At 37.8% G+C, this 18,879-nt stretch overlaps 1 protein-coding gene across 2 annotated transcripts in view; it reads right to left on the bottom strand.

Annotated features, from left to right (window-relative positions):
• Positions 1 to 18,879, bottom strand: part of PLS1 (plastin 1) — a 106,592-nt gene that overhangs the window by 36,896 nt on the left and 50,817 nt on the right. The window contains exons 2-6 of one of the 2 annotated variants that reach the window (XM_082626033.1): positions 15,281 to 15,386; positions 9,799 to 9,962; positions 7,841 to 7,970; positions 4,131 to 4,263; positions 2,596 to 2,677 (exon numbers count right to left, since the gene is read on the bottom strand). In XM_082626033.1, coding sequence (XP_082482159.1) covers positions 2,596 to 2,677; positions 4,131 to 4,263; positions 7,841 to 7,970; positions 9,799 to 9,962; positions 15,281 to 15,350 — 579 coding nt within the window. In that variant the 5' untranslated portion in view covers positions 15,351 to 15,386. Of the gene's footprint in view, positions 1 to 2,595; positions 2,678 to 4,130; positions 4,264 to 7,840; positions 7,971 to 9,798; positions 9,963 to 15,280; positions 15,523 to 18,879 lie in introns of those variants that run through there. The other variant, XM_082626034.1, reaches the window with a different exon arrangement.

Here is an 18,879-nt window from a genome sequence, read left to right as displayed (position 1 = left end):
CATGTCCCTTCTATTTTGATTAACTATCCAACTCTTTACTAACAGTCTCAAATAGGGATTGCAAGTTTTCTTTCTTTTAATTCATACCACTTTGCAAATTTTCATTTCCAATAAAGCTTCAATTCCAGACGAGTCCACTTTTGTTAATGATTTTTTTTTAGAGGGCTGTGCTAAACACTTATCGGGTAAGGACAAAGGCATTCTTTGTTATTCAGATTTCATCCTTATTTTACATACCATCACTTTCACTGCATCTGTAATGTCCAAATGAGATTTATGTTTTCCCTACTTAAAGTATAATTGAAATTAAGGTCAGGGCTTCCCTGGTGGCGCAGTGGTTGAGAATCTGCCTGCCAATGAGGGGGACACGGGTTCGAGACCTGGTCTGGGAAGATCCCACATGCCACGGGGCAGCTGGGCCCGTGGGCCACAACTGCTGAGCCTGCGTGTCTGGAGCCTGTGCTCCGCAACAAGAGAGGCCACGACAGTGAGAGGCCCGCACACTGCGATGAAGAGTGGCCCCCGCTCACTGCAACTAGAGAAATCCCTCGCACAGAAACGAAGACCCAACACAGCCAAAGATAAATAAATAAAAATAAATAAATTTATAAAAAAAAAAGAAATTAAGGTCATATATGTGTACATTTGTAAACATATGTAAGTGTAAAGTATATACATACACACTTTGTATATATGTGAGTATATCAATTGCAATGGATTTTTTACATTTATAAGGAACAGATTCAATCTCCTATACCTACTCTTGTGTTAGTTTCCTGACTTTTAGGTCCCTAAATCATTGCCATCTGTTTGACTTTTACTCATATAATTATTTTTCTTTCAATAATGGCAATCAAAAGAATGCAGCTCAGTAACACATTGGGTAGAAAGAGAGATGACAAAGTATCCAAGATCATAAATGAGTCCTGCTCTTAGCTACTTGATCTCTTTCCTTTGTTTTCATAGTTATTGTATGTCATTTTCATCCTTTTATACTTCTCTTCTTTCATACATCATGATACTTTACCAACCTATCATCATGAGGTGAAAAACTATATTATCACAATCTTTTACAAATGAATTAGGCTTCTTCGAGATAAAGTTTCATGGGAAACGGGTAGCTGTCTAGCAGATCTATTCCCAGAGCTCTAAAATTACTGAATAAACAAAACAGATTTAATAACCACAGTAACACTTTGCCCCTTCCCAGAGGGCTATCTTTTCTCATTCTACATTAGTACACTTTTTCAAGCATCTTAGAGACCTCGACTATTACCCCTACTCATATTGGAAGAATGCTATCTCTAAAAATAGAAGTATAAAAGACTTAGCCCCTCAGACCCATCCTATAGTATAGCTATCCTATAGTATAGCTACAGAACATTTTTCTTCATTTTCTCCAATGCACTGCATATAAGTATTAAAAGTAAAATGGTACAATTAATTTATACAATAGTAAGAAATGTTGCATTTCAGATTCAGGGCCATAAAAAATTGTGTGACACATGTATTCTAAAAATAAGATGTATATTTTCAACAATGATAGATATTAGAGGAAACATCCTGACACAAGATATGAAGGAGAATAAACTTCTGGCAATTGCAGTCAGAAAGGGGCTTCTTCAAGAATGGTAGTTTCTGCTAGGAATACGTAACATTATTGGAAAATGGGGGTCAAGAAAGCCATGTTAGTCAACAGCCAATTCTGTATTACTCAAGAATAATGGGTAATGGGAGGACCCCTTGGATAGTCTGAGACTAACCACGTACTACTACTCCAAGGTCATAGCTTCCTTATAGAAGAGCCTTAACAACCTTAGCAAAATCAAGAATTATACCTGCCAATAGAAATAAAGGAAACAGCCTAGCAGTAGCTCACTTTTAATAGCTACAGCTGTGACTAGCACATTAACTTAGTTGCTTATTACTACCACCACGTGAGAGTGGCAGTATAGCTTGGTGATTAAAAGGATGGGCTCTGGAGCTAGACTACTGGGACCAGATCCTGCGTCGGCAACCTCTGTGCAACCTCTCAGTGTCTCGGTTTCCTCATCTGTAAAATCATAGCATCCACCTTACTTTAAGGCTGCTGGGAGAAGTCAAAGGGATAATTCATGTGGTGTGTTCAGAACAGTGACTGGTACCTAGTATGTACTTAGTAGATACTGATATTCCCCTATTGATCTAGAGATTTTGAGGGAAAAAGTGTGGTGACTACAGAACAATCTAGTACAGAAAGAATAGCGAAAATTTTGTGAAATGGTAAAACATGTGGTAAAACTATGGAGTATTCTTATCTCAATCAACCAACAAAAACACTGGCATCAAGCGAATATTCATTAATAAAAATAACACAGTAACTACAATAGTTGAGTAATATAATCTGAATACTACTTTAAGTTTCATCCAATGTACTTTGAATCTTAATTTCTTCATTAAAAAATGCAGCTGAATTTTTACTTAGTAAAAACCTAGTTTTTAATAGGAAACCAAAATTATGTTCAATCAAAGGATTTGCCTGGGCCTAAAGATCCATTAATAAGGGATCCATGATCCTTACAGTAACATGATTACTAGCAAAGGACAAATACTTACAGAAATAGTGAAAGGGGTGAGCTTCTTCTTATTAATGGCTCTTTCATCAATTGTATCTGGTTCAGATAAGTTGATCATTTTACTAAAGAGAAAATGAGAATAATTTAGTTTAAGACTCCCAGAAATGTTTTCAGTTTACTTTTGCAAGTAGACAATAAAGTTAAATTTTGAAAAGTAACCATCCATTTCTTTGAAATACTATACTATAATTCATGTCAGGGACTTAATTTTAAAAATCTAAGAAATATTCCCTAACCTAAAACACATTCATCATTCACTGCAATTGTAATCTTAGCATTTCCTTCTAAATGTTTTCAAACACTCTTGCATTTTCTTTATGTGAATCTTGCCTTTATTTCCTTTAATGATCATCAACATTCATCAGCCTGAAATGTTGAACAAAAAAATCCTCAAGAAGGCAAATTTCATAAAGTGGTATCAACAGCATTAAAATTACTGTTGCTGCAGAAAGATGAAGAGCCAGAGACTTGGTCTGAAATTTCTGTAATTCAAACATTTTAAAAGAAACTAATATAAACGTTATCTCTGTATTTTAGAATACATTTTGTATTTTAAAATAAAGGTAAGAAAATACCCATTCAATTCATAATAGGAATTTCCTCTGAAGGTCAGAGGAACAGATCAGACTTGTAGGTAGAATTCAAGGTATACTGTATACGTAATGTCCTAAAAACTAATATCCTGTACTCATGGATAGTTTTTTATTTTTAACTAAAAAACACAGAAAAAAGACTGAGGAAGTGTGCCAGAATATCAATAATAGCTATTTATGGATGCTAAGAATATTTGTGGTTATTTTCTTCTTTGAAAGTCTTCTTTTTTTTATAAACTTAGAAAATAAAAGATATCTGCTTTGTTCAAAGAAGTATGCTGGGACTTTAGTACACACAACAAGGACAAAGACATGCCCTTAGAGAGTTTACAATCTAGTGAGCAGAAATAGATTGCAAAGAGCCATGGATATGACAAGATTGAATTAAAATGTTAATCTGATTTAAGCAAAAATGAGATATATAGTTCTATTATATTTCCTCATGTTCCTGTCCCAGTCAATGATCAACAGTCCCACACTGAGAAGTGAAGAAAGAAACAATGGGGAATTCCCTGGCAGTCCAGTGGTTAGGACTCCACGCTTTCACTGCCAGCAGGACCAGGTTCAATCCCTGGTCGGGGAACTAAGATCCTGCAAGCTGCGTGGCACGGCCAAAAAAAAAAAGAAAGAAACCCTGTGAACATTATTAAATGCATCAGAGGAGTAACTCAAAAGTTTCCTGGCATCGTTAAGGAAACAGATGAAAAAGATACCAAATAAGAGATTGCATTTGAAAGAAAATGGAAAATATATAGTACTTGATTTTCTATATAATATATATATAATATAAAAATTTCAAGACTAAAGTAGCTACTTGTTAACTAATTTCAAAAGACAATGGATTCACTGAATTGTAGTTTTCACTGAATGTTCTTCAGTGGACAGTAAGAACATAGCTCCCTTAACGCAATGCTCAACTCACCAGAGAAGGATGCCATCGGCAAGTGATTTGAAAAGACTGCCATCATTGGGATTCATAGGTATAAGATGATTACAGTCAGGGTCATTCTCCAGGGCTTTGTTTATCCAGTTAACAAAAGCCACTTTTTCTTCCTCTGAAAACAGAAAATCTTAGTTGGCATACCTCATTTCATAAAACTAATTGCAGCGCAAAAATATAAATTTAAATTTCTGTTCAAAAATAATAAATGCCAATTTTTAAAACCGTACTGAAACAATAAAGGGTTTAAGAGGGCGTAGGTTTAAAGAAAAAGGGGAATTCATTCCACTTTTTTCATCTGATATATCAGGGAAGAGTAAGTCATATAGCTTAAGTTAGCACAATAAATATTCAGTTTGATTCTAAAATCTTTCCAAATATATATTGCTTCTGAGAGCTAGTGGGTCAGGAACCAAACACCAGCGGTCAGATTACACACACACACACATATATGCCAGGGGGGAAAAATACAAGACACAAATAACCACAGCAATAAATTCCACCTGCCCCCCAAAAAACTTGCATAGAGTTGTGATTTGGAACTTACAACAGAAATACTAGTTTTAATCAAGAGTTATTTGAATGAATAAAATAGCTCCACTTATGTAGAATTTCTATTATAAGAAATGAAGACCCAATGCAGCCAAAAATAAATAAATAAATTTATTTAAAAAGTAATAAAAATAATAAAAAGTGAAAAAAAAAAAAAAAAGAAAGTAAACGGACACATCTAGATACCAGTCCTACTCTCAGCCATCTTCATACTCAACTTCTCAATCCATGGCTTCCAGCATAAAAACAGTGATCTTTAGGCAGAAAAAATTGTTGGGCTATGCGGTGGGGAAAATAGGAAGGAACTTAAAGGAAAAATGGTCTACTGCCTTATTATTATTATGTAAATATAAAAATGATTTAACAATATAAAACTTAAAGGAAAATAATTCCCGTTTCCATCACAGGGTAGCTGGCCTTTCTCTTTATTGCCCCAGTTCCTAGAACTAAGTAATTTTCCTAAGGGCATATTTGGCAGATACCCCCAAATTCAATCCAACACACACACACAATCAATAAAGACACAAACATTTACTTCTGTAGGTATCATTATCTGCCTTCTTATCTTCTTACCTCACTATACATACCTGCTTAGGGACTTAGAATCTAGTGATTTAAAGATCACTAAGATACTGTACCTCCCATCAAGGAATTTTTAGGGTAGTGATAAGATAAAACAGATATACGAAGAAATGCAACTAAAGGGAAATGAACATACCACAAGAGTGATATAAGTAATGTTTCAGGGAATTTAAGGAAAGAATCATTTCTCATTAGGTTGATCAAGAAAAGGCTTTATGGAGAAGGTACTATTTGAAAGATAGATATTTAATAGGTATAGATGGTCAGGGAAAGGAAGTGTGTTCCAGGTATAGGAACCAGGAATGAGATACCACTTCCCCACTACTGGATGGCTGTAGTAAACAAAATAGACAATAACAAGTGTGGACGAGAATGTGGAGGAATTGGAACTTTCATACCTTGCTCGTGGGAATGTAAATGTGTGGCCACTTTGGAAAACAGTTTGGCAGTTCTTTAAAATGTTAAACACAGAGTTACCAAAAGACCACTCCTAGGTATATACCTAAGAGAATTCAAAGCATATGTCCACAGAAAAAATGTGTACACTAGTGTTCATACAGAATTATTCATAATAACCAAAAAGTGGAAGCAACCCAAATATCTATCAGCTGATGAAAGGATAAACAAAACGTGATATTAGCCATAGAACAGAAATTATTCAGCAATAAAAAAGAACGAAGTACGATACATGCCACAACATGAATGATCCTTGAAAATATTATGCCAGGGAAGAAGCCCGTCAAGTGAAAGGCCACTACTGTATAATTTCATTTACATGAAATTTCCAGAATAGGCAAATCTATACAAATAAAAAGTAGATTAATGGTTGCCAGAGCCTGGGGGGAGGGGGAAATGGGGAGTGGCTGCTAATGAGCATGGGGTTTCTGTATGGAGTAATGAAAGTGTTCTAAAATTACTGGGTGCTAATGACTGTATAACTCTGAATATATTAAAAACTACAGAACTATACTTTCAAAGGATGAATTTATGGTATCTCAATAAAGCTGTTCTTTTTTTTTTTTTTTTTTTTTTGGCAGTACGCGGGCCTCTCACTGCTGTGGCCTCTCCCATTGCGGAGCACAGGCTCCGGACGCGCAGGCTCAGTGGCCATGGCTCACGGGCCCGGCCGCTCTGCGGCATGTGGGATCCTCCCGGACCGGGACACAAACCCATGTCCCCCGCATCGGCAGGCGAACTCCCAACCACGGCGCCACCAGGGAAGCCCAAGCTGTTCTTTTTTTAAAAGCCATTAAATGTTCTGTATCTGGTTCTAAATAATGGTTACATGGGTATATTCATAGGTTAAAAAAATCCTCCCATATACTTAAGAATAGGGCACTGTATGCACTTTACTCTGTGCATATTGTACCTCAATAAACAAGTTAAAAAAAAAATCTATGGTGATAGACATCAGAAAGTGGACAGTTACTGTTAGAGGCAAGAGGGAGACACTCAGGTGATAGAAATGTGTTTTGATCTGGTTGGCAGTTGCATGAATGCAGCTACATGATGTATACACATGCGAAAACTCATTGAGCTGTACATGTAAGATCACAGTACTTTGCTAAATTCATATGATACCTTAATAAAAAGGTTTTGTTTTTTTTTAATGGAGAAGCCATGTCATTAGAATGGACAGGCAGAAATAGAGTTAAGGAGTAAGTACCTTTCAAAAAATGGAGGTAGCAGTTATAGACCACTGCCTTCCCTACTACACTTCCCTGGTGGGAAAAAAGTTAGGAAAATATATACAATGGGTAGGAGAAGTGTGAGTATATTGTTAGAGAAAAATCCATTTAGAAAGGAAGAGAACCAAGAGGATAATTAACAAATTCAGATCTCAAAGGAAGAAAGAGGGGGAGAAGTTAAAGTGAGTTTTTTATCAAAAATTTTAAAAGCATAGTTCTAATTATGTTAACATGAACAAAAGGAACTTGGTCAAAGGTTTTTAGGCATCTTGATCCTGAGAAGCAAGCTTAGCATGGGGCAAGCCATCTCCTCTTAGGAGTTAATGCGACTCTGGATTTCCCACTGGGCAACAATCCAGTGATCCTATCAGATCAAGCAAATCAGGTGCTGTGCTCTACCAGTCATTTGGTTGCTTGATAAAAGATGAATCAGGAATCTCAGTTCCCCAAAATGGAAAGTCCTTGCAATAAACCTCTCCACCATCCCTAAAATAGGTCTAAAGTAAACTCATCTCACCGGCCAGGACGAAAAATCCATCCCAAGGTCATGATTAAACACATTCAGTGCTGAAATATAAATAACTTCTACTTTGCTGTTTCTACTCTCTGTTATCCACTGTTCCTGACACATAGTAAAAACTCATTTATTATTACTTATCATAAATTCTAAGATTTTTCATTCTGACACCTCTGAAATTATGATACATTTCAAATCTGATGGCACTTGATAATTTAGTCTCATTTTCCCTCAAGGACACATAAAACAATGGTGCGAATTACAATAAATGGCATCTTAGATTTGATGAAATACAGGACTTGTTGAATGAACCAATGACTGAAAGGTTAAATTTGGAGCAGGTGGTCGGTTACCTGAATAAGAATGCTGTGTGCCCTCACTGGAAATGGATGAAGTTCCTCCAATGGCAGTAATCCCTTCTCTCTTGTTAATTATTTTTCTGAATGTTTTGCTGATGTCTTTGCTTTTTAACTCTTGCATTAGCTGGAATGGGAGAGAAGTAAAATTGACTCTTGATTAAATAACCATTAAAATCCGTGCAACGTATAGTTATTTATTCGGAATGACATCAAAATAAATACTAATCAGTTGTTCTTGCACTTATTGCTTGTGTAGACAGATAACTCTCATGTCATTTTATAACAACACAAAATGGACAAATGTTTGCACCCCAACCTATAATTAAACTCAAAGTGTACACACTGAAATTGTTCGCCTAGACTTGCCATGGTCTTTTGTACTAAAAACTAAAGAATAACTAACTACATGATAAAGATTTTAAAATGCCTTAACAAAGATATTATCCCATCTGAACAGCTCAAACGTATACAGGTTAAAGGCAAGAAGTCAGCTTTTGTTGGAAATTACACAGGCGTAGAGAGAAACGCCCTCTGTCAGTCCCTCTGTCACTGGCTACCCTAGAGCCTGGATAAACTGAATTCAATCAGTTCTCCATGCAGCAGACAAAATGAGTTTTAAAAAATGCAAATCTGATCATGTCAATTCATACTCTATTCCACTGGCTTCCTACTGTTCTTAGAATAAAAACAAAAATCCTACAAGACCCTGATGACCTGACTCACTTCTCTAGCTGCATGCCTAACCCTTAGCATCTCAGCTCCAGCCACACTGATGTTTTTTTCAAGTGCTTGAGAGCATTCACCACCCCTAAAGGCACAGAGGCTCTACACATGCTGTTACTTCTGCCTGCCTTGCACAGTACTCATTTCCCCCACCCACCCCTTTTATCTGTTCCTTCAGATCGCAACCCAGTCTTCACAGCTTCAGGGACAGTCTTCCATTTCCCTGAATCTCTGAGGTCCCTAACCTCCCCACCAAGTTCACTTCCTCCTACTACAAACTTTCAAGGGACCTGTCCTGCTCTCTGTCACAGCATTTATCACAGTTATCGTTTATCCATCTGTGTGAGTCCGTCTTCCCCTCCACCTGTAAACTCCATGAAAGCTGGAGCTACATCTCTGTTTGTTCATCACATTATTCACAGTGCCTGAGTTCCTGGCAAGAAAGGAGCTCAAATATTTGCCAGATGAATAAAGAATGCAAAAGCAGACAATTTCTATTTCATAAATATTTATCCAATTATATTGGAATAAATTAGTTCATTAATTTTCATATGAAAAATACAGTCATGGTGGTGTTGATGGAAGGTAGTGACAGCTCTTCCTCAACGGCCAGCTGGCAATGGCAACTCAGTCATCTCTCTCAGCCTGAGAGGTTTGAAATACCTGATACACAATATTCAGTTCTATTTTTCTTTTATTGGTGGAGTCATATATATTATTTTGCATCTTCTTCAGTTCCCTGAGTCTCAAGGTGGTTTAATAATGAAACCATAGCTGGCATCAAAATTCACCTGGTGGCTTTACCAAAACTGAAGATATAACCAATCACAAGGAAACAACCAGTTTCTAGGAGGTATATCTTCCATACCTCAGCTATTTCAGTTACAAAAAAATATTCCACTTCTCAAGACCAAGTACTAAGATACGAAAATATTCTGCAAACAGAGATAGTCAATAAGCATTTAAATTCAACTGTAGTTTTAGTAGGGCATGAAAGATTATTATCTTAACCTGACTTTAATTCCAACAATTTGAGAATAATATTTTCCTTTGTTTTATGAATTATCTGTGGAAATTACTGTTGTTATTGTTATCATCATCATCATCACTTTAAAGCAGTGCATTATCTGGTCTCTGAAGCCAGATTTAACCAAAGAGAGCAATGACATTACTGAAATTCTGCTTGAAGCAAAACAATCAGTAGCCAGGAGAGGATTTAGATTACTTACTGACACAAACTCTTCGAAGCTGATTTTGCCATCTTTGTTGTTGTCGGCAACTGCTAGAATTTTCTCCACGATTTCGCGAACCTTGTAGCCAGGCAGAGGAAGGCTTGCTTCCTTAAACAGGTCCTGGAGTTCATAGTCACTGACATACCCACTATTGTCAATATCTAAAAAGATAAATTATGAGCTATCAAATATCACTTGTACCTTGTTGGAGATGTGCACTCAGAAGGCTGTTTGGGGACTTCCCTGGTGGTCCAGTGGTTAAGAATCCGCCTTCCAGTGCAGGGGACGCGGGTTCGATCTCTGCTTGGGGAACTAAGATCCCACATGCCGCGGGACAACTAAGCCTGCGTGCTGCAACCACTGAGCCCACGCACCCTGGAGCCCACGCACCACAGCTAGAGAGAAGCCCGCATGCCGCAATGAAGAGCCTGCGTGCTGTAACTTAGACCCAATGTAGCCAATAAATAAATAAATAAATATTAAAGGAAAAAAGAAAAAAGAAGAAGGCTGTTTGGGAGACTCACAGGCAGGCAGAACATTTCAGGTTTGTTTCACAAGTGGTAGTAATCTTTTCTCCTACACGTGAATTGTACAAGGTATACTATATACTTTACCAAAAAAAAATCATATTTAATGAACTTTACCCCCATAGATTTAGGGCTACCATATGTATTTTAAGTGTATGAGGACATTGTGCTGACAGACAAAAAACTCAGGTTTAGCACATGACTAAGTTTCAAAGAATTAAGCATGGGGAGGTCTCAGATATCTAGAAGAAATATAGCAGCATCAGTCATAGGGGAACACCCACCCAGACTTTGACTTCTTTATGTAATTTACGAAATGGAAATGCTGGTCCCACATTCCATATAAAATATGTGCATCATGTAAAATACACATAAGGCACTTCTGGTCTACATTTCACTTGGTGACAGTTCTGTTTCACTTGTCAATAATTCACTGCTTCTTCATTAGGTATTTATGATACCATTATGTAGGCTGAATGATGTGTGATGTCATTTTGAGATTACGTGTTCAAGAAATAATTTCACACCTACATTTGGACTTTTGGAAATAGGTTTCCAGGTGTTTTCACATCATCACTGAGATACCCTTCCCTGGGTTTTCCCTAGAGACTGGATATCAATTCTTGACACAGAACAAAGGCAACACAAAACACTTCTGGCCAGAGTTGGCAACAGGGCTTTGGATTGTTTGGTTAGTTGCCTGGATCCACCTTGTATAGGCTCTCTTTACTCATCTGGTAGTAGTTGCTTTGTCTCCTATATTTCTTTTTCCTCTCAGTATAAGAGCTATCAACACTAAAACTGAATGAATTACAAGACAGCAACTTTTCTTTTAAACTCTCATACACAAGTTTTAGAATTAATACTGTTCAGAATGATGAAAAATTTCTAAACTAGAATCTACCAAGAACCAAAATAGGGCTATAATCTCAAAAGGAAGCTAAATTGCTTGAAATTGCAATAATTGCTTTCTTTGAATTGAGAGTAAAATCTCATTATTTAGTACATCACCAGTTCAGAATTGTTTCCTATAATTCTGAAACAGACAAATAGACTAGGCAGACTTACTGCCTAACAGCAGTGTGGTGGGGAGTATTTAAAAATAAACAAGAGGGCTTCCCTGGTGGCGCAGTGGTTGAGAGTCCGCCTGCCGATGCAGGGGACACGGGTTCGTGCCCCGATCCCGGAGGATCCCGCATGCCGCGGAGCGGCTGGGCCCGCGAGCCGTGGCCGCGGAGCCTGTGTGTCCGGAGCCTGTGCTCCGCAACGGGAGAGGCCACAGCAGTGAGAGGCCCGCGTACAGCAAAAAAAAAAAAAAAAAAAAAACAAGATCAAGAAAACGTTACTTACATGCTAACCGTCATGCTAAACTATCATGAAGAGTTAGGGCTCTGAAGATGGACAGATCTGTGTGCTTAAATCTCAGCTCCATCCCTACAACCTCTGTGGCTTGGGTGTGACATGACAAGAAATAATAGATACCACTTAATGAGCACATATTCTGTGCCAAGTGATCTGTTAAGAACTTGACTTATCTAATGAAATCCTTACAACAACTTTGAGGTAGTTAATAATATTGTTCTAATTTTAAAGATGAGGATATCAAGCCTTAGGATAAATAGCCATAAAATCACAGTTTAAAAAGAGACAAGACTTTCCTACAACTCAACAACAAAACAACAAACAACCTGATTTAAAAATGGGCAAAAGACTTGAATAGACATTTCTCCAAAGAAGACATACAAATAGCCAGTAAGCACATGAAAAGATATTCAACATCACTAATCATCAGGGAAATGCAAATCAAAACCACAATGAGATATTTTATACTCATGAGGATAGCTGTTGTAAAAACAAACAAAAAAACAAAAACAGGAAGTAATAATCATTGGCATGGATTTGAAGAAATTGGAACCCTTGAGCATTGCTGGTAGGAGTTAAAACGGTGCAGCCACTGTTGGAAACTGGTAGTTCCTCAAAAAAGTTAAACAGAATTAAATTATCCAGCAACTTCACTTCTGAGTATATACCAAAAATAACTGAGGAGAGAGACTTGAACAGATATTTGTACACCCATGTTCATAGTAACATTACTCACAATAGCCAAAAGGGTAGAAACAACTCAGAAGCCCATCAACAGATGAATGGATAAACAAAATGTAGTAGAGACATACAGTGGAATGTTATTCCGTCTTAAAAAGGAAATTCTGACACATGTTACAACACGGATGAACCCTGAAGACATTATGCTAAGTGAAATAAGGCAGTCACAGAAAAACAAATATTGTATGATTCCACTTAGATGAGCTACCTAGAATAGCCAAATTCACAGAGACCAAAGTAGAATGGTGGTAGCCCCAGGGGGCAGGCATGCGGGGGAGGTGGATTGTTGAGGAGTTAGTCTTTAATAGTCTTTAATGAGTATAGTTTCAGTTTGGGTAGATGAAAAAGTTCTAGAAATAGATGGTGGTGAAAGTTGCATAACAATGCGTATCTACTTAATGCCAACGAACTGTACACTTGAAAATGGTTAAAATGGTCAATTTTATGTTATGCATATTTTACCACAATTGGAAAAAAAAAAGACAAATATTTTAACTTCTCACTTCTCCCTAGAGACCCAAAAATATCCCATCTAGCAAGGTTGGATGGGCATGTCCCTCTGCCTCTGAGAAAAGTTGTTTGGTACAAATTAGCAGAGGATTCCTGAGTTCATGAGTAAAACTTTATCTTATACATAAAGTAAGGAAGTACAAATTCTGCTGGTGTTAGCACTTCTCTCACACAGAGCAAATTATCTTGCTGTCAGAACTGTTCCATCAATGAATTATTTATTCCAGATATCATTAAATAAATATCGCAAGATTATATGTCCATGAGTTATAAAGATTAAAGTTGGTGTGTGAAAGAAAATAGAACTAATTCATTCGTTTTACTACGACCGAGGTAGCACTTTTATTCAAGCTGCCAAACTGTACCTATAAAATAATGAAAAATACCAAACTAGGAGATACATTTTTATTACTTCCTCTGTTTCAATGCTCGAAATGAGCAGAACATTTCAATAATTGCCCAATTTTTGTCTTGGAAAGACTCTGTGCACTACATACAATACTCCATAAAACGTTTTTTTTTTTTTTTTTTTTTTTTTCCGTACGCGGGCCTCTCACTGTTGTGGCCTCTCCCGTTGCGGAGCACAGGCTCCGGATGCGCAGGCTCAGCGGCCATGGCTCACGGGCCCAGCCGCTCCGCGGCATATGGGATCCTCCCAGACCGGGGCACGAACCCGTATCCCCTGCATCGGCAGGCGGACTCTCAACCACTGCGCCACCAGGGAGGCCCCATAAAACGTATTTTTAACAATAACTTTTTAGAAATCATGCAATGCTCTACTGCCTGCAAAATAACGAGCCTAAGGCGGCCACCGTGCGGACTGTATTCTGAAGGTCTGAGTTACTCTGGAAACAGCTGTGCAGGGAGAAGTGGAAAGGCCCAGAGATTTGTAGAATTCACTTTATTTCATAGCAATAGTTTGTAAGTCACGAACTTCCTGAGAACTTTACTCATTTTTTTTTTTCAGAGAGAGCTTTATTTTTTTAAAACTTCAATCCTTCTTTCTTTATCTTGATCTCTGAAACGCCTGCACTGCGTTTCACCTACATTAATTTTAGTCATTATTCACTAGGTTTGTGAGAAATCTCAGCACAAGACCAACTGTGATCATTCCACCCTCCCTGGTCTACCCTCTGACTCTGCTTTCCAGAGTGCTCTAATGCACCAGCAAAGGAGCCCACTGAGGCAGGGGCAAGGTTGAGGGTGTTACCATCTCAATGTCTATTCACTACACTCACCTTTCCCTAGGTTCACCTTTCACTTGCACGCATGTACAGACTAGAGCAAAAGATGGTATTCATACTCTCATGGGTTTCCTAAGAGCAAAATGCAGAAGAATCGTGATCCGACAGAGGATGGGGGAAGTTTTTGGAAGAAAAAGACAAAGCTGTCAAAATGATGTCGTAAAGACAAAACACTGAATGGCTTTAAAAGTGAAAGAAGAAATATAAGAGGTGTGGCCTTTAAAAGCAACACTAAGATATTTAAATTATGCATGAGGGAGAAGGAAAATAAGACATATGGCCTTTAAAAATTATATCAAGGGCTTCCCTGGTGGCACAGTGGTTAAGAATCCGCCTGACAACGCAGGGGATACGGGTTCGAGCCCCGGTCTGGGAAGATCCCACATGCCGCAGAGCAGCTAAGCCCGTGAGCCACAACTGCTGAGCCTGCGCTCTAGAGCCCGCGACCCACAACTACTGAGCCCGCATGCTACAACTACTGAAGCCCGCATGCCTAGAGCCTGTGCTCTGCAACAAGAGAAGCCACTGCAATGAGAAGCCTGCACACTGCCACGAAGAGTAGCCCCCGCTCACCACAACTAGAGAAAGCCTGCACGTAGCAACAAAGACCCAATGCAGCCAGAAAGAAAAAAATTAAATAAATAAATTTTTAAAAGATTAAAAAAAATAAAATAAAAACTATATCAAGATTTTAAAATATTCTGCATGAAGGCAAAATATGTTATTGCTCGTGACAAACACATGGAGGCCAGAGTTCAGTTTACAGACAAGGAAGTGTTTCTATATTTTCTCTGTAATGAGAAGGTCATGTTACGCATATTCAGTTACACTGTCATTCATTAACCTGGCGTATTCTCTGCAAAGACATGATCAAAGAATTCAAAGTCCGATTCTCCTAGAAATTCAAGCCAGTCTTAGTCTATCTTTCAGAAAGAAAGAAAGAATCCAGTGAAGCCCAGATGGGGAAAAAAAAAAAAAGGAATAAACCTGGGGGTTAAGGGGTGGTGGTGGAAGCAATAGAAGGTATTGTTCCATTCCTGGAAGGCTGGTATCGAGCAGAATAGTAACTGCGTATTTAGTTTTTCGCAAGCATACCTATTTTATTAAATGCTTCTTGTAGTTCTTCCAGTTCCTCCCGAGAAATGGTGGTGGTGCTGTTCTCCATCTCTGAGTAGGAAAGACTACCTTCAGGTCTTTATATCTAGGAAAAGCAATGTTAGAAAAAGAACGTTAGCCCTCTGGAAACGTTTACCTAAGCAATAACAGAGGACACAGGCAGTAAAATATCTAGAAGAAATCACCTGAGAGGTCTGGCTGACAAGAAACAACTAGGAATAGATCCCCTGATAATACTCTTTCCCAGCATAGGTGAGTCAGACACTAACTGAGATTCAGTAAAGGGAAGAAACGCCGGTTTTCCACACCCTGTGCTTATCCAGGGCATAGGCATTTCTCAATGGTTTGTATAATTTTCATTTACATTTGACCCACTGTTTCAGTAAAAGAAGCATTTCAAGTTGACGAAAGCATAGCATTTAAAAATATAAAGGGTGTGGTTGGAAAGTAAAATTTTAGGACATGAATAATGTCCACAAGAAGAATAAAGTAAGTTAGAGCTGGATCATCTTGGATGGAGCTTGTGGCTCTAATGTTTAACTTTACAGCATTCAACCACTGCCACCTCCTTTCCCTTTCCCTGTGCTAGGTCTTTCCCAGATCTGCAGGGCCCTTCTTACTCTGAGCAGGTGAGACAAACTAAAACAAACAAACAAACAAACAAAAATGATGTAAAACTGGGTTGTAAGAAAAGCAAGCATGTGATATTCATTATAGAAAATAATTGGTAGCAAAGGCCCAAATCAGAAATTTTAAATTAGCCACAATCCTACTATCCAGAAATATCAACTAGTACGTTTTGTTATCTACATCTTTCTGGTTTGCTTTTCAAATGCACCTGTACCTTTACTGCAGGGTGAAAATCTGGGTATATTATAAGTTTTTGTACTAATACATTGTATGTATCAACATAATATTTAATGGCCACATAGTACTATGTCATAACTTATTTGGTAAATCCCTTGTTTCAAGGTATTTGCATTGCTTCCAATTTTGCAGTATAAACAAATGCTACAATGAACATCATTACAGATAAAGCTCTGTACAGATCCATGTCTATTGCTGTAGATAAATATTTCAAGATGGAATTACTTTTTTTTTTTTTTCTCTTGGCTGTGCCGCACAGCTTGCGGGGATCTTAGTTCCCTGACTGGGGATTGAACTCGGGCCGAGACAGTGAAAGTGCCGAGTCCTAGCCACTGGACCACCAGGGAATTCCCAAGAATTACTTACATTTTTAACGCTTCTAATATAGAGCAGGACAACTCATTTTTAAAATGATTCATGGTTTGACTATTCAATGTAAAGTTATAGATGAATACAAATCATGTATTCCTCTTAAACACACCTAATTACATTAAAGTTATACGTGTTTCAGAAAGTAAGTGAAAATGAGCGTTTTATAAGATAATAAGAACTGCAGCTAAGTAGGAAACTCTTTTTTTACACACATATTTATATGAGGTTCAACATCATCCCTCAACATTCCTAATTTGGGGGGTAAGCACATAATTTTATTATTTTTTTTTTATTATTATTTCTGGGTGCATTGGGTCTTTGTTGCTGCTCGAGGGCTTTCTCTAGTTGCGGCGAGCAGGGGCTACTCTTCGTTGTGGTGCACAGGCTTCTCATTGTGGTGGCTTCTCTTGTTGCAGAGCATGGGCTCTAGGCGCATGGGCTTCAGTAGTTGTGGCATGCGGGCCCAGTAGTTGTGGCTTGCGGGCTTAGTTGCTCCGCGGCATGTGGGATCTTCCCAGACCAGGAATTGAACCCGTGTCCCCTGCATTGGCAGGTGGATTCTTAACCACTGAGCCACCAGGGAAGTCCCAGCACATAATTTTTGAAATGATTTATTTATTAAAACTTTCACCGATCACTTAAAAATCATATTTAGTTATGTGAAGCCCTCTAAGAGTACGGTGCATTTGTCATTCATGATCTATATACCAACTTGTTTAGGACTTTTGTTCTTTCAAAATGACAGATTTTTTTATTGAAGTATAGTTGTACAATATTATATAAGTTACAGGTGTACAATATAGTGATTCACAATTTTTAGAGGTTATACTCCATTTATGGTTATTATAAAATATTGGCTATATTCCCCGTGTTGTACAATATATCCTTGTAGCTTATTTTATACCTAATAGTTTATACCTCTTAATCCCCTACCCCTATATTGCCCCTCCCCCTTCCCTCTCCCCACTGGTAACCACTAGCTTGTTCTCTGTATCTGGGAGTCTGCTTCTTTTTTGTTGTATTCACTAGTTTACTGTATTTTTTAGATTCGACATATATGTGATCTCATACAGCATTTATCCTTCTCTGTCTGACTTATTTTACTTAGCATAATGCCCTCCAAGTCCATCCATGTTGCTGCAAATAGCAAAATTCCATTCTTTTTTTTAAGACTGAGTAGTATTCTATTGTGTGTGTGTGTGTGTGAGTATCTTCTTTATCCATTCATCTGTTGATGGACACTTAGGTTGCTTTCATATCTTGGCTACTGTAAATAATGCTGCTAGGAACAATAGGGTGCATGTATCTTTTCAAATTAGTGGGGGCTTTTTCAGTTATATACCCAGGAGTGGAATTTCTGGGTCCTATGGTAGTTCTATTTTTAGTTTTTTCAGAAACCTCCATATTGTTTTCCACAGTGGCTGCACTAATTTACATTCCCACCAACAGTTTATGAGGGTTCCCTTTTCTCCACATCCTCACCAACATTTGTTTATTTGTTGTCTTTTTGCTGATAGCCATTCTGACAGGTGTGAGGTGATATCTCAGTGTGGTTTTGATATGCCTTTCCCTGATGATCAGTGATGTTGAGCATCTTTTCATGTGCCTGTTGACCATCTGCAATTCCTTTTTGGAAAAATGTCTATTCAGTTCTTCTGCTCATTTTTTAATTAGGTTGTTTTGTTGGTTCTTTTTTTTTTTTTTGATGGTCAGTTGTATGAACTGTTTATATATGTTGGATATTAACCCCTTATCGGTCATATCATTTGCAAATATTTTCTCCCATTCAGTAAGTTGCAAAATGACAGATTTCTATCTCTTACAGTTGTTCTGGGGCCTGGTTCTAACTAAATCTGTAATTAAATCGTTGGGTTTTAAACACACACACACACACACACACACACACACACCACTGCCCACTATTTAATTCTACACTGTTTTTAAAAAACTGAAGAGCTCAAGTGAGTAGGAAAAAGGCGGTAAATGGAATTCTTACTTCCTGGATGCAATTTCTTACATGTCAGCATTAAATACATGTCCACAATTTTATTGAATTCTCACTGTTACACTGTTTTACTGTATTTAATACTATTTATAGGCATACTCATTTTGTGTTGAAAGAGATGACACAATCCTTTTAGGATTTTTAAGGATAACCCCCAGTCTGCAAAATGCTAATTCTGTCATGGCTGGCTTTGACTCTCTGTGGTTTTGGATATCCTGCATATCTTTTCCCATATTCAAAATGGTTTCTATCCCTTGCCTCAAGTTTTAAAAATAGTGCTCCAATTTTAGCATTCGCACTCCACAGAAAGGCTGCAAATTAACAGTCCTTGTGT

This window comes from Mesoplodon mirus, assembly GCF_964341445.2.
Source record: "Mesoplodon mirus genome assembly, chromosome: 6".
Lineage (NCBI taxonomy): Eukaryota > Metazoa > Chordata > Mammalia > Artiodactyla > Ziphiidae > Mesoplodon > Mesoplodon mirus.
This window is presented reverse-complemented; position numbering and strand designations above follow the sequence as displayed.